This window comes from Watersipora subatra, chromosome 1 (assembly GCF_963576615.1).
Source record: "Watersipora subatra chromosome 1, tzWatSuba1.1, whole genome shotgun sequence".
Lineage (NCBI taxonomy): Eukaryota > Metazoa > Bryozoa > Gymnolaemata > Cheilostomatida > Watersiporidae > Watersipora > Watersipora subatra.
In genome coordinates this window covers 9,541,381-9,567,350 of record NC_088708.1, presented here as the reverse complement: position 1 = coordinate 9,567,350, position 25,970 = coordinate 9,541,381, and the positions used below count along the sequence as shown (strand labels likewise).

Sequence of the window (25,970 nt, the reverse complement as noted above, 5' to 3'; positions counted from 1 at the left end):
ATATTTTAAACATTACTAAGAAAAGTAATAAGGCACTCGGACTTATCCGACGCTGCCTTTTTAATGCAAGCATATCAACAAAAATTGTCGCCTATAACACAATTGTTCGACCATTACTCGAATATGCCTGTCAGGTATGGTCACCGCACGCAAAAGGCTTAACTGACAAATTAGAAACAATTCAAAGACGGGGGGTTCGATGGATTTTCAGACTCGGGCCTATGGATAGTGTCACAGAGTGCATGCGTGTAAATAACATCCAAGAACTAAAAGATAGAAGAGAAGATTTGGATTTGAAATTTTTAAAAAGAATTGAGTTTGGTCTATATGAACTAGACCTCAATAACTATATCTCTTTTAACCCATCCCACCAAACCCGTCATGGAGTAGTCCACCCACATTTTAGGATAGACCAATATAAGCACTCCTTTTATAACAGAATGGCACCGAATGTTGTGGGTCAGGGCGTTGATGACTCCCTCAGTTTTTAATACGATCTTAGTGTTGCAACAAATTAGGTTTTAGCGTTCTTATCAATCATTTTATCTCAAATTTTATGTTCATATAATGCCCTCGGGCGTATTGGACAGATTCGAATATATATATATATATATAACCGATGTAAGGTATGCGATCCGTTTCACTTCTCTGGGGGCACCATACAAAACATGCTTAATCATACCAAGCCTTTGAGATGCCCTGGCAGTTACTGAGTCTATGTGCAAGTCCCAGTTAAGATCATTGGTAATATTTACTCCCAGATAGTTAAAATGTGTCACAGTATCTAGTTGCTTACCGTTAAGGTAATACGTAAAATCACCGTTACTGCATTGCTTGGCAAAGGGAACCATTTGACATTTATCCGTATTAAAAAACATTTTTTCTCTGTCAGCCCAGTAAAACAAGGTGTTGTTGAAAAATTTGTCTATCAGTCTAAGTTTCTACAGGGCGATATACTAATACATCGTCTGCAAAAAGCCTAATAGATTATGTTTTTAGGATTCGAAATGTTATCAATATACACCAAAAAAAGAGAAGGCCCCAGGAGAGAGCCCTGGGGTACTCCCGATGTAAAATTCAAAGAGGTGGACGTAGCCCAGTTCACCACCACTTGCTGACTCCTGTTTAATAAAAAGTTTGCTATCCATTTGACTATGCTAGTGCTGATATTTGATTCAAATAGTTTTTTTATTAGCAAATTGTGAGGCACTTTGTCAAAAGCTTTGGAGAGGTCAATGACCACAGCATGTACCACAATGTTGTTAATTGTGTAGTGCAGGAGAGTTCCTAAATCCATGCTGGTTCGAACTCAAGTCACTATCTAGATGTTGGTTAATGTTACTAAGCAGTATGTGCTCAAGTAGCTTGCAACAGATACATGTCAGCAAGATCGGCCTTTACTTTACAGCGAGTTACTGGGATTTTCTCTTTCTCCCTTCTTAAAAATAGGGACTACATTAGCCGTTTTCCAGATTTCTGGTAATTCACCGATGTCTAGTGAATACTGAAAAATAAGAGCTAGGATCTGAGCAGTGACTACAACATCAGGATTCAAATCTTCCCTTCTCAGGTGATCTTGGCCTGGGGCCCAAATCAACTGAGAAGGGAGGATTTGCTATACCTGAAAATAAACAAATTATCAGATGGAAAAACTATTAGGCTCTAGTTTGTGTAAAAGTTGCTACCAAATGGCCAAAAAGACAAACTCGCCATGTAAAAGCTTTGAGATTAAGTTATAAAAGGTTGTTCAGTATATTTTGATTGCAACACAAAAGCGCAGCGACCACATTCGGCATCAAACTGTGTAGCATCATATTTGTGATAGTTTGGTCAGAGAGGCAGGGCTTGTATTTAAGGAGTAATAAACCTTATGATTTTAGTGTATATTGATTGCTTATTTGTGAGGAGTTGTATACACAAAACGCAACTACCTCTTTGACAATAGGTTTTTACATTACATTCTTTACATATTTTTATATTGCATAGTTGTTTTGATGCTATATATTGGGCTCTAGAATGAATTATCTTTTCATGCAATGCAATATATTCTCATAAGCGTGTTTGCTCAAGCATACAGCAGTTTTAGCACATGTGCACATATCGGAATTTATTAATTCATACGTTGTAATTTATCAAAACCTACAAATATCTGAATCTGTGCATGAAGTTTGCTAACAACAACTCAGGTTTGTAATTTGTCTAGGTGGTATTTTTCAAAATATGCATTCTGTCTATCACTGCCCCACATCTGTTGTTGTTAGGTCACCAGTTATTGTTTTGCAGTTGTCAATATGAAACAGCCAGCTTACCACATTTTTTTCTTTTCAGGGCCTCGCTGAACTAGCTATGTGGCATCCACGCAGTTGTGCTTTCATGACTGCGAGAGTGACTTTTTGTACTGATTTCTCCAGTTAAGCGAAATGCAGTTTATCAATTATATAATTTCTGTTATTTAGTCACTGAGAAAAGAGAATCTGATGCATGCACTCTCAGACTGGAGAGAACTCTTTATTTTTGCCCAAAATGTACTTCTCTGGAAAAAAAGATACTTCAGTTACATCATCGCAGCAGTTGTGACTTGCCTTTTTCTGTAAGTACCAGAGATGTTTGTGAGTTGTTCTAAAAATAGTATACAGCTAATCTTTAGTTAAAGTGTAGCCAAACAAACAACATGATTGCAATTCACGATGATTTCACATTGTCTGGTTTGTGTGTTAAGCAGATATTTTACCTTTGATAACATCCTTGATATCTGGCAGGTGAGGGGTCTAGCTCCAGGATTGGTTTTCCTTTCAATATAGCTGTCACAAAAATATTTTAGTATAGTCAAAGCCAACTTGTTTTAGCATTTAGATACATCTCTCTGTTTCTTCCATGATGTATGCCAACACAAGTGCTGTTGAGCTCCATAAAGCTCCATTAAGGAAATGTTTTAAGCAATTCTTCTGACCAAATATTTAACCCGAACAAGTGTGCAGATTAATTTTATATGTTAAGAGATTGAGTAAGATGTTGAGGACATCAAGTAACATTGTATTGGTGAGAGCTAGTATGTAAAGGCCAAGGTTGGTTGTTCAGTGTCCAGATGTAGCAACACTGCAACACTACTGTGACAATGCAGTTTCGGGTTAATGGGAAGGCTAATGTCACTGCAGCCAAAGCACTTTGACATATCGATAAGTATTGTTTACATACTAGAGTCAGTCAATAACTAGTGAAAATTCTGTCATAACTTTTGTTCAATTTTATCTTGCAGTTTAATATTTTCTAGACTTATAAATGGACCTATAAATAGACTTCATCACATACACAAAATTTCAACTTTTTACTAATAGTGATTCAACTTTTTAATATTTATACTTAAATTAGCCACCAAGCTGAAAACATGCTCCCTCGTAGAGCAAAGAGCTGTCATAAGATTATTAACAGATGAAGGCGTAAAATCAAGTATCATACACAGTAGAATGAAGGAACAATATGTGGAAAGCTGTATTTCACAAACAAGCTGCTACAGGTGAGTTGATGAATTCAAGATGCGTGAGAAGACATTACTGATGAGCCAAGAAATCGTTGATTATTGGATATTTCAACTCCTCTCACAGTAACTGAGGTTAAAAAGCTGATTAACTTCGATAGAAGACTCATCATAGATTATGTTGCTGGGATCATGAACATTGCGCATGGAACAGAACATAATGTTGTTCGCGAGAAGCTAGCGTTCAACAAAGTCAGCGCTTGCTGGGTAGTTAAGATAAGGACAGATGATTACAAAACAAGGAGAGTGCATGAGAAGACTCAGACTGAAAGGGATGCTTTGCTATTTAGGGTTGTAACCACGGATGGAATCTGGGTGTATCATGAACCGGAATCAAAAAGACAATCAATGGGGTGAAAGCATACAGACTCTCCTGTAAAGAATAAATGTAAGTTCCAGGATGACACGGAAAGTAATGCTCACAGTGTTTTGGGAAGGAAGGGGTTTTACAACTTTGGATTTCAAGAACCAAGGTAGCACTGTTAACCCTCAATACTACGGCAAGCTCCTAGCTGTGGTGAAGCAAGACAAGGAACAAGAAAAGAGGCTTTCAGGCTAATAGTGTCATGTTCCGTCAGGACAATGCTCGCTCACATACCGCTGCATAGACAATGGGGAAAACTATGTATGAAGTGCTTGAAAGCACCCCTTTCGGCAGAGTCCAATGCCACAGCGTAGCCAACGCCAGTAGCATCGTCATCGTCCAAGCTACCATGACGATCACTTTTCTCTGTACATTCAGAGTTTTCAGAATTTACATCACTAGTATCATCTGAATTATTACTGCATTGATCAAACGAATGATCATTAACGATCGTGGGATCAAATAAATCTTTATTTTTTTGTTTTGAATGTCGAGCCATATGTTGACTGATTTTTTCAACTTCCATTTTTTCAAAGGAGTCGCGATTTCTTTAGCTTTCAGCGCAAAGCAACGCCTTTCAAATACTCGTTTTATATTGTAGTTCATTGACTATTGTCTTGTCGATAATATTTAAGTCTTACTAGCGTTTATATCCTTTGTTTATTGTTACTAGGCGACAGCTTTATGAACGTCTACCGAAAGCGGCATAAAATTCGTTGCCCCACAGAACCGATAAACGACATTTTGGTCACTACCCCAGCCAAAGGGTTAACCTTTCTCTCTGTGGAATTATCAGTATCAACCCAATGATGTAGCGGTTTATCCACACATATATGAGACATTATATACATGGAGAGACAGTATATAATATTTATTGTTCATGCACTTGAACTTGAAGCCACTATGTCAATGTATTTAGTAAAATCCCGAAATGGAATATTATGAACTTACAAGTGTCTGTGCAATGAGAAACCACTCGTAGGTGGTAAGACCAAGCAAATCATATTATACAGCTCAACTTTTTATATCTCCATGGTTATATAAAAATGTTATCTATAATAGCTGTCTTGTATTTCTCAGGTTTGTAGGGCGTGTCATCTTATAGTCTCTTTTTGCTAGTTTTCTTAGCAAGAGAGAGATATTACTGCTCAAAAATTCGTACTTACAGTTATTTTCCTCATTTTCCTACACAATTTTGAAATTTGTTACTCTTACAACATGTTAAAAAGAACTGTACAACTAAGTGTAAGGGTTGGCATAGGCAAGTAATTTTGGTAAGCAAATGCTCCAAGTATTGTACTGTTTTACCTATCAAATGCTGCTCATGCTATTAGCTTGAAGTGAACACTAGCAATTTTACTGGAAACTCAAGGAATGGGAAGAAGAAAGCTGATATTCGCCATTTTACCAAAGTATGAATAATTATGTAGAACTGTTATGTTTCTGCACAGAAGCAATTAAATAGAGTATTAAATTAGAGAAATGGTTTATTGCACACTCCAGAGACAACTGATTTGATAACCCAAGTATTTATATGTTTGGTCATAGAAAAGCTTTGTAAAAAGCTACAAGCATTATTAATAGCTATAATGAGACAGTACTATATAATATTAGCTTGTATAAAGCTTTAGCTAAAAAGCATAATGTTTGTTGGCAAAGTACCAGTAATACTTGGCACTTGCATGACAAGAACCATCTTTCATATTACAGAGCAATAGTTTATTTCCTCTGCAAGCATTCAGGCTGACTGATTGTTAACAGTGTGAAGTGAGCTTCAATCAAACTGCTAGACTTTTCATGGCTTTATCATTATGAGTAATGAGTTTGAATCCCGTACGGGGCAATCTTTTTCCGAACTGCCAACTTTGGCTTGGAACATATGGATATAGCTTTTATTATAGAAAAGATTTATAAAAAAATAATTTATTTCATATTGTTTATTCTCCTTTGATAACGAAATAAACACTTCCATAGTGCAGGCTGTTTTTCACATTTGTTTGTATCAACTAAAGACACTGTAAATGTGGTATGAATTCCAGTACATTCAGAGCCTTAGTCTAGCTCCCAGCACAGCGCATACTCTTCAGTGTTGTCATGCAATGGTGAAACAGTGTACGTGATGTGATGTCTATGGTGCCTTAAATCATTGTAGGATTTGGTGGTGGATTGAAGCTTCCATTATCTCTACAATGGCTGTTCTCTTGTTTGTTCTTGTCACCGCTGATTACTTCCTACCAACTTGGGGCTCAAGACTCCGTGGAAGCGCCCCCTGGTGATATTTTTATGTCACTTTTTGTCAAATTGCTGTCATAGATGCTGTGTTCTTACAGATAAATTGTTAGAACAAGTTAAGTTGTAAAAAATTTAGGAATGTGGTAAAACAATATATTTGCATATTAGCATTAAAAATATCATTGGCCACTTCTTTGTAAATAATTATTTCATCTATACTGTGTTAAAATTTTTGAACCTACTCGGTGGTCTGTCCTGATATTACATTCATTATCTGATAGCATCACTCTATGTGTGGGGTCTGTCCTGATATGATATTCATTAGCTAATAGCATCACTCTATGTTTAGGGAGTCTGTCTTGATATGATATTCATCAGCTAATAGCATCACTCTATGTTTAGGGAGTCTGTCCTGATATGATATTCATTATCTGATAGCATCACTCTATGTTTAGGGAGTCAGCGCAGGAGAATGAGTATGAGCAAGTCTGCACACAGCTACTCAATGCATACGACTGGATAACAAAAGCATGGCAATATTCTCAAACCAAAAAACACTCTAACCCAAAATCCGTAAGTGTCTTACAATCCAGTTGGCTAACAGATGACAGTTATATGTCTCTCGATACCTGAGCTTCCTTTAATAACTACACCACAATTTTTCTAACGTTTGTTGATGGGTGTTCAGATCAAAACCGCTGACACGGAAGATTTACTGTCGACCAATCGAATGCGGTCTTTGGCTGGTCAAGTCTTTTGTTAACTCTGCGTAAATTATGTTGTGACGCCATTTATTTCTGATTTAATAATTATAGGTAGTTATCTGTAGTTTTATTGATATCTTTAGCCACTTAGCCCTGTTTTTATGCAACTATAAACAGAAATAGAATCAATATTTTGTGTGTTTAAGTTGTTGTAACGAGCTAATCCTGGAGAGTTTAACAAATGTATTACAGTTGAGATATGTATTTACTGATGATTGAATTAGTGCTGCTTCACTATTGTTAGTTTCTAACTAGTTTAATGTGAAGAGATGGAGAGTCTAGAGCCCTCGATAACTCGCCCAGAGATGCCTTGGGCTGGCCATTCAGATATGAAAATACAATGTTAAAAATTTTAGCTCAGATGGAAATTGGGTGTTAGGTTTTTATTAAGTGTTTTCTGCATTCTCTCATGTATGTAACCATATTTATTTATCAGTATGTTTGTAGTATTCTTTCTATTTGTAGTACGTTGTTAGTGTCAGTGCCTTCCTCTTCATCCTAGGAATGTTTGGATACTCGATCAACAACACATTCCTACTCTACGTATTTGGTATGATGTATTTCATGTCAATGCTCAATCCTGCTTCTGTTCGCATGATCATATTTCATACAAAACTAATTAATATGATTAAACCTATGAGTAGCATGTTGAGTCATTCCATAACTTATCTCGTGTGTCAAAATCGTCACAAGTTGAAGTAAATATTCTCACAGGAATAAAATGTATTTTGAATAAATCATCTCACTGTCGAAAAACCCAATCAGAAAATACTGTGCTTTAGATAACTAGACATAGTGTGAAAACAAATGCATATAAATTGTATATATGAAACTATGTAAGATTTGTTTCTACGTAAGAAACTAAATTCATAAAGTAATAATCAATAAAAAAGGTTTTATTGTCACTTTGCTTTGACGTTAGGCCTTTTTGATGCAAGAAATGGATGATGTACAGGTAGAGATGGTCTGGTAGACACGGAGTTAGTCTAACTTGAGCTATGTGAACTTAAAATAAGTTTCTCTATATTTTTTATTTTGATATTTGATGTCCGGATATTACTTAAATATTTTCATATTTAAGCGTCAGCTCCAGTCTCTCCATTCTCTCACTTTAAATCTTCTTTTCCCCGCATTACTTTTAGTTTCTTCTTCTCGATAACTACTGAATGCTTTGTAAATCCTTCTTCTTCTCGATAACTACTGGATGCTTTGTAAATCCTTCATACGATTAATCCAAAAAAGGTTTACTAATGTTTTTTTTACAAACTCTAAGGAATGTTGTATTTTACTTTTATCAGCACTACTACCAATCAAAACATTTTTTTTTCATATTCTTCACTTCTATGATTTTGAAACTTAAAAAAGGAATGTTTGACGCACCGTTTATTTTTTACATTATTGGCAATAACTTTATTTCAAACAAAAAATTTTCTAAACTATGCCATAAAAAAATTATAAAAAGGGCAACAATTATTGAATATCGTTCTATTAGCATAATGCTTAACTTAGTGAAGGGAACTGAGTGAAGGGAACTGAGTGAAGGGAACTGAGTGAAGGGAACTGAGTGAAGGGAACTGAGTGAAGGGAACTGAGTGAAAGGAACTGAGTGAAGGGAACTTAGTGAAGGGAACTGAGTGAAGGGAACTTAGTGAAAGGAACTGAGTGAAGGGAACTTAGTGAAGGGAACTGAGTGAAGGGAACTGAGTGAAGGGAACTGAGTGAAGGGAACTGAGTGAAGGGAACTGAGTGAAGGGAACTGAGTGAAGGGAACTGAGTGAAGGGAACTGAGTGAAGGGAACTGAGTGAAGGGAACTGAGTGAAGGGAACTGAGTGAAGGGAACTGAGTGAAGGGAACTGAGTGAAGGGAACTGAGTGAAGGGAACTGAGTGAAGGGAACTGAGTGAAGGGAACTGAGTGAAGGGAACTGAGTGAAGGGAACTGAGTGAAGGGAACGCCATACATATGTACTGATGCACAAATCTGCAATTTATTTATGCATTTTCAATGAACTTCGAGAAAATTTTGACATTCTTTGGAAATTATTTTTGGTATAGAGTTAAATATTTGTAAAGAACTTGTATGGTGGAGTGATTGTAAGTAGAGGTTTGACTGCAGTTAGAACTGATTTGAATAAATACAGCAAACGGTGTTCATTCCATTTTTGTCTTTTGATTAATTGCGCGCACTTCATAACATTTGCGTGGTAAAGTATCGATTGTCATGCAACTACTGTTTTGTTTTAGTTTTATGCGCGTGTTTGCTGCCGGGTGCATTTCACAAGGGTATAGTGCAGCAATGTATCGGCACTGCTTGTCGGAAATTTCAGAAACTAAAGCGAGGCAAAGAACATTCCAAGGTCAACTAAACCCTTCTTCACGTTAAGTTCGCACATTTGTGAATGTCATCACCCACCTTTACAGTTCAGAGCACAATATAATAGATTGATTGTGATGTGTTATTGTATTCAACCCAGTTCTACTTATATCCGACACATTTTGCTCAGAGTGTCCACATAATTCCCTTCCACACTTACTAGTATATCACTCCAGTTATTTTGCACACTTTCTGTAATATACTGATATGTTACACTTTACTTTGCATGATTCCCAGTTTGCTGTAGTTTACACACTACACAATTCCATTTTATAAAGTATATGTTACACGAGTGTTTATGTTAATACCATTGCTGTTCGCCTTCGTTCAACTTGTCTCTTCTTCTGCCGGCAGCTTCTCCAATATCTAAAATAATTTCATGAACAAGTGTTAATTTGAAGATATATACAAGATAGGAACTGTTAGCTTTATTCGGCAGCCTATGACGACAGCTTCCAAGCTGGAGGTAGTTGTGTTCTAGCAAAGTACAGACTACTTGCTGAATAATGCATCTCATAGCAGAGCATTTGAAGTTTGACTTGCAAGTTAATATTATAATATTTAGAGATACTGGTATTTAAAACAGGCTGTCAAATCACCTGAATAACATTTTAATGGGGACTTTGACATGTTTATCAACAAAGTTTCAATGTTTCGCAGCTCGAGTCTGCTAATTCGAGGCTATTTTAGACAAAACCCAAAAGGCTTATAAGCATTATTAAAGTGCCAAATGAAGGTGTCACACCTTATCCCATGACATGTTGGAAAAGGTAAATTTTGATAAGGTTTTTCGTAAAGCTCCATTTTAGCCAAGGTTATGGGTTATGATAAGTTAAACAAATTTTAATTTTATAACTCAGATATAAATTTGGTAGCTATAGAGAGAAGTACTAATAGCCTGTTATTATGGCTATAATATGGTTAGTAAATTAGGTAATAGCAGCAGAGGACAGTGTAGACTCATTTCAAACCTGCTGCACTTACACCCCAACCGCAGTAGTCGTTTAGAAGCACGTAAAGCAATCACACATTTTTAGAAAGATCAGCGTAACATTATCTTTTTACTTTGACTTACTAGACACCTCTGCTTTTCCTAACTAATAATCATCAGTTATTCAATTTTGAGAAACAGCATGTCGCCAGCACCTGTTTGATGTTGTCACTAATGGTACACTATGATTGTGCAGTGAAGTTTAATACTTTATGTACTTTTATAATGTATCATAGTTTGAGAAGGTAATTTTTAAACAGACAACTGCATGCTTATAATACATATATATACAGTGGCAGTACAAATACTTATTAAAAAAGATGAGTAAATTATGTACATTATTAGCAATGCATATGTTTTTCTGGCTGTCAGTCGAAATCGACAATGATTGCATCTTAGCGATGCATGCTTGAGTCAGGCAGTATCATGGTAGAGGTGACTTTGGGGATCATCTACCACTTTTGGAATTGTCAGATTAATTTGAAGGGATGCATTTCACAACACGCCCAGTCTGATAGAGCCAAGTAGTCATTTCACTTGCCCAATGTGTGAACGACAGAGGTGAATCTTTAATGTACATTTGATGTCAGTGTGATACTCAGGCCTCCAAGTTATGGTCTAGATCCGAAAGACCCAACAGTTTAGGGTTGGATGCTTGCTGAGAGCTTTTTGTCAGATCGGCTGTACTCAAACCACCAACCTCATGGTTGACAGTCAAAAATGCTACCACTAGGCCACCTGATACCTTGAAAGGGTATTTTTTGGATGCCAAAACCTGGGATTGAACTAGGGACCTCTAGAATCTTCAGTCTAACACTCACCCAACTGAGCTATTTCGGCTGCAAGTACGTTATCAGTAAACTAAGTACATGCACCTTATTAGCAATCCATGTACTTTATTAGTAAACTATGTACCTTATTAGTAATATATGTACCTTATTAGTAAACTATGTACCTTATTAGTAATATATGTACCTTATTAGTAATATATGTACCTTATTAGTAATATATGTACATTTTTAGTAATATATGTACCTTATTAGTAATATATGTACATTTTTAGTAATATATGTACCTTATTAGTATACTACGTACCTTGTTAATAATCTATGTACCTTATTACTACTGTATGCAACTCAGTCGTGTAGGTACCTCGTTAATGTATGCATGTATTTTACCAGTATTTAGATGCCTTATCAGTAGTGCACCTTATTAGTTATGATGTACATTGTTAGTATTGCACTTACCTTACTAGTTATGATGTACGTTGTTAGTATTGCACATACCTTATTAGTTATGATGTACGTTGTTAGTAATGCACTTACCTTATTAGCTGCTCTAGTACCAGCATGCACGGCTCCACTAAGGAAGCCACAACATGAGCTGCTTGACTCAGTGCCTGCAAACTCAACGCGGCTACAAAATATCGATAAGTTGAGCAGATCTCAGCGAGTTTAGGAAAGTTAGCCATTTCTTTAGCATTATTTACATCAGTTCATCTAGTGAGGATCAGATTAACACATATTATAGGCAGTAAAGCAGCCCAAGCAAATATGTAGAGCGCCGAACATTTCAGTAGGATGCCGGCAATCGATAAACTATCATAACCACGATATGGCCATTTAGGAGTAAAGAACTGCAGAAAAACCTTAGAAATTATGCAAAGATGAATTATTTGAATAGAGGCAATTTCAGAGGTTGTGGAACAGAGACATTGATTCAAGGATTCAATACTGATTTGTTAAAATATAAAAGATGCTGAACCATAAAAGGAGTCAGTTGTTGCAGACATGTTATAGATGGGTGAGTATTGCTGTAGTATAATGTTACAAGTTCATTGAGTTATGCAATCACTTCAACTTTCAGCATACATGCTAGTCAGTATCATTTTTACAATTACATGAGACCATAGATATACTGTATAAACCTAGATTGGCCAATAATAGCTATTCCCAACGATTGCCTTGTCAGACTTAAATAGCATGACGTAACGTCATTGTATTGTACCTCATGCTTTGTTGTTTACATTGGAGCTAATGAGGAGAAGCTGACAAAATCACATTTATTTTCACATAAAAACCTTCTTGGATACATAATCCAGTAAACTAAAGCAATTCTGTGATAATATCTGAGAACCACCATAGATTAAAATTATAAAAGCTATGAATTGTTGCACACAAATCATGAGCCATCAGGGCTATATTTGCCACCCTCTCCTATCCCTGTTGTATTATGGGATTTGTTAGGCTCAGGCTATATTGGTGTCTGAGCTCAAGACAGTACAGGTGGTCTTGGTAATTACGGTGAGTGCATAAAGCTGGATAAAGCTAGTGGGTAAAGCTAGTAGATAAGCTAGTGTAAAGCAGTATAGGGGAGGATATAAGGAAGTGTAACGAAAGACAGAGGCTCTTCTTCATCTTCACATCAGTACATGTGAGTACATTGATTTATACGACATGGCGCAGTTGACAAAATTCTGATTTTTTTTCTTTTTGTGTTATCATTAGCGAACATTTTTCTGGTTACGGGGTTAAGTTTAAACGGTTGATTAGACCCTTTTACGGGTGTGCAGGTGAGGTGGCGTGAGGTAGGGTGGTGTTGTGAGGTGTTGTAGCGGTGAAGCATCGGTGTTGGTGAGGTGTAAATATTTATTACGTGTTCGGAGGTGACAATTACATTAAACTTATACGAGTGGGGTAGAGTAGATTTGTGGCGAGAGATATGTTGTGTTGAGTGGGGATATGTTGTGTTGAGGGAGAGTGGTTTTCCGAAGCTAGTGTTCGGTGAGTACGGGGATGGTTCGTGGGAGAGATTTATAGAAGAGATGAATTTATGTATAGAGAGTGCTGTCGAGAGGAGAGGTTATGTAAATGATGAAGATGGCAATAGAGTACCTATTATGAGCGGTAGAGCTAGGTTAGTGCCACTATTGAGAGCTATTGGGCATAGTGGTAAAGAAGTATTGAGGGGTGCAGGATTTAACGTAGATGGTGTAAATTCTACTTATGAAGGGGCAGTGGAGGTTTTGCAGGATTATTATGGTAAACAAGAGAGTATGTTCGTAAAGGGGCATAAGTTTCTGATGGCTAAGCAGGCACTTGGAGAAAGTGATAGAGAATATTTACAACGGGTAGAGAGTTTGAGCAGATATGCAGAGGTGGCTAACAATAATGATAGGGTAAGGTTTGCCCTTATAGTGGCGGTTAACGAGTTGAGAGATGGAGAAGTAAGCAGAGATTTAATGAAGAATGCCAATCTTACTTGGGCGTTATTGCATGAGGCATTGAGGGCTTGTGAAATGGCCAACAACTCGGATAGATTTCTGAGAAATGAGGGTAGAAGTACTGATTTAAAAAGTGAGGTTAAGAGAGAAGTAGCAAAGGTATCAGAGTTTTATAGCCGAGCGCAGTACAGGAGTAATGATAGAGATAGAAGCTATGATTCAGTGGGTAGATCGTCCCCTAGAGGTAGCCCTAGGAGTAGTACAGGGTATTATGGTAGTGAGGAGCATGATACTAGTAGATATGGGACAAGAGGCCGGGAGTATAACAAGGACAGTGGCAGTAGGAAGTATAGAGACAATAGCAGGGAAAGGTATGTCTCTAGACATGGAGAAAACAGTAGAGAAAGTAGAATAGAGTATGCTACAATTGCAAGCGTAGCGGCCATGAGATGAGGAGTTGTCCCTCCATTAAATGTTTTTCTTGTGGACAGCGAGGACATGTATCTCGTTATTGTAGGGATAAGGGAGGAGATGTAGGTTATGACAGACGAGGTAGCAGCAGGAGGTCAGGAGGTAGTCGGGATAATAGCTATGAGCGATATGGTAGCAGGGACAGTTGTAGGGAGAGGTACAGGGACCGAGAAAGCCCCCGCAAGATGAGAGACAAGTCTAGTAGGTACAGGGACAAAAGTATGGATAGGTTTGAGGGGGAAAGGTATAAGGAGAGGCGCGAGACGAGCCGGTATGATGAAGGGTACTGGGATAATAGTAAGGGCAGAAGTGTTAGATTCTCTGGTTATAAAGATAAATATGGTGAAGATCAATGACTAGGCCAGGGAATTGGGCAGTATTTAGAAGTTAATGGAGTAAATGTAGAGTTTACGTTTGGTACTGAGGCTGAGGTGTCTATGGTAACTGAGGCAACAGCCAATAAGTTGAACCTACGGTTAAAGAAACCGTCGACAGTTTTAGAAACTGCTGATGGTAGTGAGTTAAAAGTGGTTGGAAGTGTAATAGTTCATTTGGAAAGTAAAGACAGGCATATGGATGCTGAAGTTCATGTGGTGAAAGGATTGAGAACGAACTTCTTGGGCATAACTGGGTTGAGGCAGCTTGAATTATTTGCTGTTGTAAATGCGTTATGCGAAAGTAAGTTTGAGGCTGTTAAGAAGTGCAAAAGTATTAAGCCAGTTAAGCCATTTTTGTCGAGAACCATTATTGCTGGGTCAAGTTATGTTTCAGAGGATGTTGAGTTGCAAAACCTGACAAATAAGTCTGACAGAGAGAGCAAAGTTAAGAAAGGTCACACAGGTCAAGATTGGTGGACTTGTAAAACCTAGGGAGTGAAGAGTAGCGAATTCGTAGAAATTGGTAGTCAACGGAGGACAGCCCAAGGCATCAGAGATGTGCAAGTGTCTATGGGGTATGATAGAGAACACAGTCACGATGAGGTAAGGGAAGGTGCTGAGAAAGTAGCTGAACCAGTGTCTGTAATGGAAAAGGTTTGCTCTTTTTTAGCCGAGGTATCCAGCAATGGAATGTTAGACAGAGAAGGTCATGAGAAAAAGGTAGCAGAGATTGAAAGAGAGGAAAGGGAGGTGCGGAGGAAGTCGAAGGAGAAATTGGCTATGCTGAAAGCCAAACGGGAGACAGCAGTCATGGAGTTGGAAAATGTCAAGGCATTCAGGGTAGTGGTGCAGAAGTTAGCCGAGGTTCAGAGAAGAATTGCTGGTAGCAGACCTGCACTGGTTGCAGGTGAGGTCGAGCTAGATAGGTCTGGACCTATGCCAACTCCCAGCTCTGTGGTGCCATCCCCTGTGCAGCCGGTTACGGCCCAGGTGGAGACCTCCCACAGGAAGCCTGTCGAGCCTGCTTCTTACTGAAGAGAGCGAGGTAAAGACGGAAGAGACGGAGATGAGGTTGAGGAGTCATTACTGACCCAACCAAAAGACTCCGGGCTAGTCAGGGTTGGTGGAAGTAGTGTTGGAGATGTTGGTGGAAGTAGTGTTGGTAGTGACAGTGGTCACGGTAAAAGTATTGGTAGCGGCGGAGGTCAGGGTGATGGAAAAGCCAGTGCAGACTGGCAATGGAGCTGGCAGTAGCGAGAAGAGTACTTTAGACGGTGGCACAGGGTCAGACAAGCCAGAGGCATAGCCTATGGAGACTGCCCTAATGGAGTCAGGTAACGAGCAACACAAGTAAGGTAAGTTACTACGTCTGCTTGTTGGTAGTGATGGAGTGGCCAAAAACAAAAAGAAAAAAAGAAAGGGCATGTTGTATTATGGGATTTGTTAGGCTCAGACTATATTGGTGTCTGAGCTCAAGACAGTACAGGTGGTCTTGGTAATTACGGTGAGTGCATAAAGCTGGATAAAGCTAGTGGGTAAAGCTAGTAGATAAACTAGTGTAAGGCAGTATAGGGGAGGATATAAGAAGTGTAACAAAAGACAGAGGCTCTTCTTCATCTTCACATCAGTACATGTGAGTACATTGATTTATACAACAATCCCCATTCTCTCTTTTCCCCTTTTCCAAAAAAGAAGTGAGAAGGGGAAAAGAGAGAAGGGGGAAAGGAGAGGGGGGGCAAATAGCCCACCCACTCAAAGAGCCAGACCCTGGCTAGGTAAATAAACTAATATCATGCTGAACTAAACAAGACTAAATAGGATGAGTATGCAAGCATGTCTTAAGTCAAAAATGAGACAGAAGGATTATTTTACAGCTGACTATGTAGCTGTCTAGGTCACCAAATCTGAAGTGTAATGATTGTATCACTAGCATCGTGGATGTTACCAACTATGATGTCAACCAAGCAACGAACTCCCTAATCACAGTTAAGAATCGTGGTGGCTTGACTTTATCTTCGCCTGTGGTGATTGAGGTTTGCAACCACAGTGAGAAAGTGACGAGAGTGTTGCTTAGTAGTGCTGGATTGGTGAAAAACGTTCTTAGGCTAGCACTAATTGCCACTTTGGGGAAGTTGCTGAGGTTCAACATCATGCTATTGCTTAAGTGTAATCATCATGCTAGTAGCCTAGCTTGTGAGATAGCAAAGAGATATATTTCGATTAGGGCGCATTATGAAGCTAGGAATAGAGCTTGCACGGGTAGCTCGTCTGGTCAGAGCTCGGCACCGGGTCAGAGGTGCCTGGGTCGGGCCACCCGACCCTCAGGTTTTCCTATACAAAGACACGGGTAGGTTTATGGCTAAACAACAGCGGTTGTATATCGCTTTTTAAGCGCGATTGAAATGGAGTCGCATATAGTCCTAGCGCAGAAGGACCAGGGGAAATAAAACAAGGTGAGTCAAGACTATATTTTTACGTCTGCAACAGTAGTCTTTGGACTATAGGCTTCACAACGTTTTTCGGCAAGAAATAATCAACATGTCGGTGGTCTGGGAGTTCATGAAGAAGCCAGTCACGAAAGGAAAATACCAAGTTATTTGTACAATATGCAAAAGCAAGTTAAAGGTTGACTTGCAACAAAATTCACATTACAGTTATTTGGTATCATAAGATTCACCATGTCTTACTCTGTTGTGTTGTAGGTGTGAAATATATGGGAATGTGATTACAAGCTCTTAAAAGCTAAAAAATGAACAGTTAATCGCAGCCACACGAGACCGCCGTAGTTTGGATTCACTTTCCTAAACGGCTCAAATGGGACGTAGTTGCTACAGGATGGTTTCTGTTTACACTTTTATGCAACCTCATTCGTCGAAATATTTTCACAAATATACTTCACGCATTCAATAAAACTATGTCTATGGTTCTTACACGTCTGTTTTATCGTCATTGTAATGGTGTCACTTTTACCATTGATATCTTATAACTTACCGTAAAAAATCGTTAAACTTTTTAACCTTAGCTCAAAGGAGTACATAGCATTGTCTGATAATCATGACAAGCCTGTTGGTCACCTGTGATGATCGAAAAGTGCTGCAAAAATTATTTTCGAAGTATTGGGTCACGTGGTCAGATTACGACTTGACGATTGAATAATGCCGAAACAAAACTGTAAAGTAGCGAGTATCTATATTTGATACGGGGTCTTCGGTAAAACCCGAAGTGTTTGTCATAAACTAGGGCTACGATAAGTTTTATATTGAGCTTTTTATTGGCTTTTCAATTCACGTGAGAACATCATGTGACAAGACGATAACCAAACTGTAATGACTACGTCAGAGAAATAAACAGATTCCAATCTACGGCGGCTTTTCGTTTTTGAGCTTTGAAGAGCTTGTAATCACATTTCCACGTATTTGGCACCTACAACACAACAGAGTAAGACATGGTGAATCTTTTGATACTAAATAACTGTAATGTGAATTTTGTTGCAAGTCAACCTTTCAGCTACAAAGAAGGGTCCACCTCAATACTATTGAGGCATTTACAAAGAGGGCATCCTGAGGAACTTAAAAGCGCGTCTAAGAACCTTCAATTCAGCAAATTTATTTTATTTTTAGTTTCTTTCACCAATACCAAAAGTTTTAGGGAAGTGATGGACTTTTGCTTTCTACTATGCTGGGTTATCTATTTCTATATTTGTAAAGTATTTCTTAACTAATCTTTTGTTGATTATAATAGCAGTTGAAAACAAAATCTGTAATAAAAACACTAGCCAAATCATGCCATTAATCTATCAACCATTGAATAGCATTGATCCACCAATGTCTAGCCATAAAATGTAGATTGCATCTATAAACCAAGCCACAAAATATAATGATTGGTGTGATAACCGTTTCTTTTATCTTAGTTTATTGATGTCACAACATTAGGCTGTAATAGAACTATCTCTTAACCTTAAAATGAATAATAAATCGCGCATACTGACCCGGTCCGACTCAATCTTGGCCCTCATTGCTGACCCTAAGTCTGGTTTGACCCTGCATTCCTTGGTCTCGTTTCAGCTCTAGCTAAGAAAGCCATTGACTCCATTTCCCTGATCAGATCAAAACTTCACAGGCTCATCATATTTAGTCATGTTTAGTTCAACATGATATTAGTCTTTTACCTAGCCAGGGTCTGGCTCTTCGGGTGGGTGGGCTATTTGCCCCCCCCCCCTCCTTTCCCCCTTTTCTTTTTTCCCCTTCTCACTTCTTCTTTGGAGAAGGGGAAAAGAGAGAATGGGGATAGGAGAGGGTGGCAAATATAGCCTTGATGGCTCATGATTTGTGTGCAACAATTCATAGCTTTTACAGTTTTAATCTATGGTGGTTATCAGATATTATCACAGAATTGCTGTAGTTTACTGGATTATGTATCCAAGAAGGTTTTTATGTGAAAATAAATGTGATTTTGTCAGCTTCTCCTCATTAGCCCCATCGTAAACAACAGTGCAGTCAAGCATAAGGTACAATACAATGACGTTACGTCATGCTATTTAAGTCTGACAGGCTTTTTCCCTATTGGCAAATCTAGGTTTATATATCTATGCATGAGACCCATATGAGGGATGCATTCACTTGCATCTACTGTACTGATATGATGTGAAGACATATCGGAGCATTCAATCTAAACAAGATTATTAAATATACTATGAAGAAATGAGTTGATAAATTTTCATGAGCAGTTTTTAGAAAGCTTTTTGAAATCAAGTTTAGTGGTATGTGTAATTAGTGAAAAACTAATTACACTCTTCCACAAATGTAAGCCAACATCTCTTGTAGTTTCGGTGGTCTGTACAATAATATATTGTACAGACTTTTGTATCCATACGCATATCCATTTTTGTCATCAACCTCAAAGAATTTGGGAAGCAGTTTAATAAGCTTTTTTAATGTATGTATAGATTCTATACATACGGGTGGTCTAGTGTGCTGTGAGAGATTGTATGGTATGCCGTGGTGAATTATGAACCAAATATTATTATTATTCATTGTTATTTCTGCTCGCTTTTTCCGTGATAAAGAACAGAAACTAAGTATTTGCACAATTATTCTGAAATGCTAGACAGCAGTTGATTAGCGCAGGTGTTAGAATGTCGAGATCCTATGCTGAATGTTATGTATTGGAGATCAGTATAGAGCAATCCTTTACCCTGACCTTCAACTCTGGCTTCGTGCAGACAGACACAGCCCTTACTATCTTTAGTAAAGATTACTACATTATAGGAAGATCACTTCATTATATTCTATATATATAAATCTCGGTGTCTGTCCATCTGTGATTCAGTCTGTGATTCGGTGTATAGCTATTAAAATCTTGGAATGAAGACTCCGTATCGCAAAATGTTTGATCTCAGAACCTCCCTTTCACTATGCAACAAGCTAACCAATTAAGCTCTGCAAGTTGCATTAGATTTATTGGGCGATATGAGTGGCTATCTAGGTTAAAATACGCACAGCGACTCTGCATTACATGACAGTGCAGCGACACTAAAACTTGCTCTCACAGCTATTATTAGTAAGTTTAAAATTAAGGATACTAGCTTGCTCAAATCAGCCGCTGGCAATATGCCAGGCTAATGGCAAGTGGTCAGCAACTACATTACCTGCTACTTTTTATGAGCTGCTTTCTAATACCTGTGCAACACCAGGAATTCCGCTAGGATTCTTATAACAGTGAAGTAAACTTTTCATGCTACAATTATTAGCATAATGCTTATTGATACTATGGTGGCATTATTACTATAGACATCTTAAACGTAATCATATAGTGAGGTAAAGCACTGACAATAATGATGTCAGCCAGCGACCTTCCCATCAGTAAATTTATATCTTATATGAACTCAGTAAAATTTGAGGCAACCTGTATGTTGTTGCTTGAAGTTGGCTATAAAACTTCATGGCTCCAGGAGAAACTGTGTTCACCGGACAGCCTCCGTTGTAAGACTCCTTTGCCCAGTCTTTCTCCACATACTCTATTGGTTGAAGCAGTTCCTTAATCTGGAAGTGCTCCGAGAGACTTTTGAGTACAGCTGACCTTCTTTCTTCTACCTATATAGTTGTAGATTTGTAATGATAATTATATAACATCTAATCAGTATTGTCACTTATGTATGAAACATAGCCAATCTTCTTCTATCTTCTATTTTATATATATAAATGTGAAAGTATGTCTGTCCTTCCAGCTATAGATCTTAAAATCTTGGAATAACGAATCCATACCGAAGAATGTTTGATCTCGGTCTTACTGTTCTGCAGTCCGACATCGTACCCATTTGGCCAGTGAGATTGAGTTGGTACCATGCTGATATAAGTCATTATATGAGAGCAAATACCCAACGGCTTTGCGGACGACGTAGGTCATAGCATAACGTCACGAGAAACTGTTGGCTCACAATATTGAACGTACTCAAATTTTCCATTGGCACTGTGCCAGGCTAATAGCAAGCAACTCTCACTACTTCTCATTGTTTATAAGACAAAACACTGTTCTCATCATATGTAGTTTGAAAGTTAGAATGGCAAATGTTGTTATATGTTAAATACAAATCAATTTTCTGTCCAAAAAGGCTTTTCTATTACACGGGCAACGCCAGGTGGCACAGCTAGTCTTTACTATAATAAGAGTTATGTCAATCCGTCCGTCTGAAGCCACACCAAGAGCGTTAGAAAAAAATATTGTGCCACACAAGAATCAAACCAACATATTCAGATTTCCAGCCAAGCGCACTACTAACTGCCCCACTCAATCACCTTGATGTACCATGGAATAAGTATGTATATAGCTATTACACATGATGTTCTCTCATGGTGCACGGGACAGTCAGCGCACTAGTAAACATAAAACAGCAATGAAGTTCCCTCCTACATTGTAGCAAAAATGAATTTTTTTACCGTTTTACAATTAATAATTTTAAAATTATCATTTTTATTTTAATACATGAATTACCAGAATACATTAAATCTCATAATAAATATTAGAAAGTTGTAAAACTCTATTAATATACTTGTGATTTTCTGTTTGCAATCTGCCTTCTTTCATGACTCCTACTTAATTGAAGTGTGACAGGCCTTGAATCCGTTTATAGCAATTCTACAATAAAAGTAACGCATACCGATTTGTCTCCCCACATTGTAGCCTGGTCTCCTCCAATAAATGCTACTAGTGCTGGATGCCCTCGCTCTGATGAGGAGTCATACACTATGCTCAAGGCACCAGTTTGTGCTGCCATTGGATCAGTAGTGACTACCTCACCAGAATAACCATGAATCTTCCAATATGCCTACAAATATGGCGCTAATACTCTTTAGGCTGCTTTAAAATAATTACTTTATGTATACAGTATACTTTATGCCAGATATAAGGTTCTCTTTTTACAGTATTGCCTTCTCATGTCTATTTTGATCATTCATTCTGATCATTCTCTATAATACTTGTCTTGAAATCCTGCTAAAAGCGATTACCAGTCGAAAGCTGCCAAATATGGTTCTAACATCGAAATGAAGACCGTACTGCCACCATCCTTTATAACTCATTCTATGGTCTATTAAGAAAAATGCCCTGAGCAATGTTGACTTATATTGAGATTTCATATATCTCAAACTGAGAAAATAAGTCTGCAAAAAGCTACAATATTTACACTCGACTGGTTAACATTGAAGGAATTCTATTTTAGCATGACCTCAAAACGAGATCATGCCAAATCGCAAAAGCTGTAAATCATTTCAGCTCCTTTTTGGTTTGACCACCTTCTTGTGGAATATTTTGGTGTTATAGTTTACAAAATTTGTAAAACAGATTTGAATAGGAGCTACATTTTAATAAAATTAGTTGATTACAGAACAGAAAAGACCAGGTAGGCATAAATCTTTATGATTTACCGAGTTGCCTTTTTTTAGCTTATTCATACATATAAAGTATGTACATACATATGTGTATGTGGCATATGTATGAATACAGGGTACATATATACATACATATACAGTATGTACATACATATGTGTATGTGGCATATGTATGAATACAGGGTACATATATACATATACATACATATACAGTATGTAAATACATATGTGTATGTGGTATATGTATGAATACAGGGTACACTTATACATATACAAACATATACTGTATGTTATTGACTGAAATTATGGCTGACTGTAAAACTCGCATACATTTACCAAGAATAGTTGGAGAGAAGAGTATATACAGAACACTGACCTTTCTATATGTAGCAATGACCTTTATAAGATGTCCCATTGGCATAAATTGATGGATTCTTTGCTTGTTATAAGGTAGAGCTGGTGAGAACTCTATGCTTGAGGTGAGGTGGGGTGGAGTGGCAACCACCACATATTTAGCATGGTAGACCTTGCTCTTGGTCAAAGTGCTTATCGTGACCATCTCATCGAACTGCAACACAATATAATAAATGAAATCCTTACATAACTCACTTTCTTTATCTCTTCAAATATTCTTTACTTTTAAACCTTTCGTATAGTCCTTTGCTAAATAGGTACTTTACCTGCTCTATTTTTGTCACAGGAGTTGACAACTCCACATTGCTTGCACCGATATGATCTGTAATCATCTTTTGGCAGACAGCTTGTGCACCACCCTGTAAAGCATGTTTAATATATGTGATCATACATCAGACAACCCATGATCAGTATAAATGTAATACAACATAATAAACTATATGAAATGCTACCTAATATAAACTACATGCAAGTCATTGTAATGTATTGCCTTACATTGTGATGTTATGCCATAAAATATAGTTTGACATTTTTATTATATGCTACAATATAATACAAAATAGTATAAAATGATAAAATATTAGATTTAATAATATAACATCTCAAAATATAATACAATAAAATATATTATTTTATAATATTTATATATATAAATATATATATTTATAATTTTATTACGTAATATTAGATAGTGTAATGTTAACAAAATATTATACTAGATGGTATAATAATACATTATTAGTTATTATATGTTATAATATATATTGCAGGACCTCCCTATACACCTCTTGATCATGCTCATGATAAGTGGCAAAGGTTGTCCTGTACACAAAATATTCATGGCTGCCAATTGCTTTCACTTTTACTGTGGTTGCTGCCATGCAGTCGAGGCATACAATGCAAATAATAGTAACCCTGTACTAACTTTTATTTTATACTCTTGGGCAGTACCAGGTGTTGCCTCAAGAACTTCCCTAAGGCTCCCAGCTGAAGCGCAATATACTAGGAAGTAGAGAGCATTAATTTGAGACATGTCCGCTCCGAATATGGTTCTCACTGCTGCCTTGACCATATCTTTAACTTCTGAAATGTCATTACAGGTGCTTGCTATCGCTTTCTTAACAAACTGTCACAACATTTGCATAAATGAAATGGAGGCTGTAATACTTTATACCTGACAAACATTATAGCTTATCGTATTGATTGCTTAGCTTAGGGTTGGAACTACTACTAGAAATATACCCAACTATCTCTACTCTCTATAGACTTGGCAGAATTCCAAACAAAATCTAATCAAATTTTTACAAGGATGAGATCTTTTTCAAAGTTATCTCCATGCGAGTCTGTTATTTGTAAGACAGCTTACTGGTGGTCCAGCTATATTTGTTGAGAAGCTCTGTCACAGTAATGGAGTCAAGGTATTCAGCCTCTGGGTGGCTCCATGGATCTGTTACATTTATTGTTTTTATTAGCCTTTCAATCTGCATTACAAAAACCATATGATCTAGAAGAGCAAATTGCAACGTTTCAATTTAACATCATTTTGAAAAAAACAACAGCTTTGAATTTTACTGCGATATATTTAAGACATAATTTAACCCTTTGATTAACCGAGCAGAATACTAATACAATGCAGTGAAGCGCACACAAAAAATCTACAAGATTTTTGTAATATTACAAATTGTGAAAAGTGACTTTCAATTCGTTAGAAGGTTGATTGGTTGATTGCTTGTGCTTATGAGGAAGCAATTACTGTAGAGACAAACTATACTCCCACCTGTATTACTTCAATGGTGGCTTTGAGTTGGTTAGGACTTGGATAGAGGGAGCACGATTCCCAGTGTACTTACTCTTAGCATCATCTGTCCCAAATCAGCCGTACTGAGAACTCCTATAGATGGCAGTGTTGATTTGTAGGTCAAGGTTTTGCTGTCGCTGTCTAACCGTATACATTTGGCTCCATTAACATGCTGCTTGTACGTTCCAACATCCAGTTCTTGGAGAAGCTGCCAGATTGCCTGCTGGTTGCTAAAATATAATCCATTCAATGTTGTGCTTTTAGTGTTGATTTGATAGCTTTTCGCTAACTGATTTGCTCAGTGTGAGATACATATATAAAATTTCAACATGATTCGACAATGCTCAGGGCACTTTGACAAATGGAGGCTATGGAAGGAATCATACAAGGATAGTGGCAGTACGTCTAGTTTGAGCCTAGTATCATTTTTGGCAGCTTTCTACTGGTAACTGCTTTTAAATAGTATGTTTTGATTTTAATAGCTAATCCTTTGACGTTTATCAAGCTATGGAAGGCACGAAAAGCTTGCATAAGTCACACTAAAAGTGATAAATTGTTGTTTATTAAATGGTTGAAAAACTCATTTTCGTATTATCTATTTGTCAATGAACTGTTTTTACATAAGATTTTAGGCTTGGCAGTAAAAGTTACCAGTATCATTGCCTGGTTTGTTCTACCAAACAACTATCCCAAACTTTTTTAATAAATTGAAACAATTTAACAAGGATTGGCAGTTCATTTATATAAAAATAATAAAATTTACCTTCCAACCCACTGGCCACCTAAATCCCACTCCCATTCATCATCGTTTCCTTCTGCATCAGCGCACTTCAATTTCTGTGAAACAGTTCTTCCCCCTACACGATCTATTCAGAGAGAAGACAATATACAGGATATCAAATAATCCTTCGTTCACTCAACTCCCATACAGAGCTTGCTTTCAGGCTCTCAATGAAACCTCGACTACTCCGGCAGCATCATTTTATCAAGCATTCTTGCAAAAGTTATCTTAAACTCAAAAATGTTCCATCCTACATGTAGCAAGATAGAGAAGGATTTACCATACACTGTCGTTAGCGATAGCCTGAGAAAACCTAAGAAAACAGTCTTTATTGCAAGTGATGTATGTATGTAGGTTTTGGAACTGTTTATCACTTCAAGGTCCTTCAGTAAAGATTGTTTTATCATTTTCGCAATCTAATAACTTAGCAATAGAAGAGTATCATGGTAGCCAGGTACCTTTTGCTTCAAGAACACAGACTTTGAGGTTGGGCCTAGCTTTGAGCAGCTTGTAGGCAGCAGTTAAGCCCGAGTATCCAGCTCCAACACAAATGACATCAAACTCTTCTGTGTCTGATGAGCTCATCGTGTCTAGTATGGATGTAGAGTCGGGTAAGGTCCTCTGACCAGTCCAGTGAGTGTTATGGTGAGCGAATAAGTTGTGTTATGTCAGGTAACCCTGTCGAGCTTTATCTATCTCAATCACATGCCTAGTTGTGCAGCGAGAAACGCAACAGCTTATCAAACTGAGCACTCCTTGTA

The 25,970-nt window shown here is 37.5% G+C and overlaps 2 protein-coding genes and 1 non-coding gene across 3 annotated transcripts in view; 1 reads left to right on the top strand and 2 right to left on the bottom strand.

Annotated features, from left to right (window-relative positions):
* Nucleotides 1-9,593, top strand: part of LOC137393924 (ADP-ribosylation factor-like protein 6-interacting protein 1) — a 12,101-nt gene extending 2,508 nt beyond the window's left edge. Inside the window, exons 2-6 of the mRNA XM_068080641.1 lie at nucleotides 2,457-2,590; nucleotides 6,052-6,171; nucleotides 6,587-6,704; nucleotides 7,361-7,445; nucleotides 9,139-9,593. Coding sequence (XP_067936742.1) covers nucleotides 2,457-2,590; nucleotides 6,052-6,171; nucleotides 6,587-6,704; nucleotides 7,361-7,445; nucleotides 9,139-9,260 — 579 coding nt within the window. The 3' untranslated portion in view covers nucleotides 9,261-9,593. The remainder of the gene's footprint in view (nucleotides 1-2,456; nucleotides 2,591-6,051; nucleotides 6,172-6,586; nucleotides 6,705-7,360; nucleotides 7,446-9,138) is intronic.
* Nucleotides 9,501-25,970, bottom strand: LOC137393917 (amine oxidase [flavin-containing] A-like). The gene is made up of 11 exons (XM_068080632.1): nucleotides 25,668-25,970; nucleotides 25,192-25,294; nucleotides 24,481-24,658; nucleotides 23,997-24,111; nucleotides 23,556-23,713; nucleotides 22,897-22,989; nucleotides 22,593-22,784; nucleotides 21,487-21,654; nucleotides 20,235-20,422; nucleotides 11,585-11,675; nucleotides 9,501-9,634 (listed from the first exon to the last, which is right to left on the bottom strand). The coding sequence occupies exons 1-11, from the start codon at nucleotides 25,792-25,794 to the stop codon at nucleotides 9,596-9,598; spliced, it is 1,452 nt and encodes a 483-aa protein (XP_067936733.1). The 5' UTR covers nucleotides 25,795-25,970; the 3' UTR covers nucleotides 9,501-9,595.
* On the bottom strand, nucleotides 11,026-11,099 carry Trnaf-gaa (transfer RNA phenylalanine (anticodon GAA)). The gene has a single exon. It is a non-coding gene; the product is annotated as a tRNA-Phe (tRNA).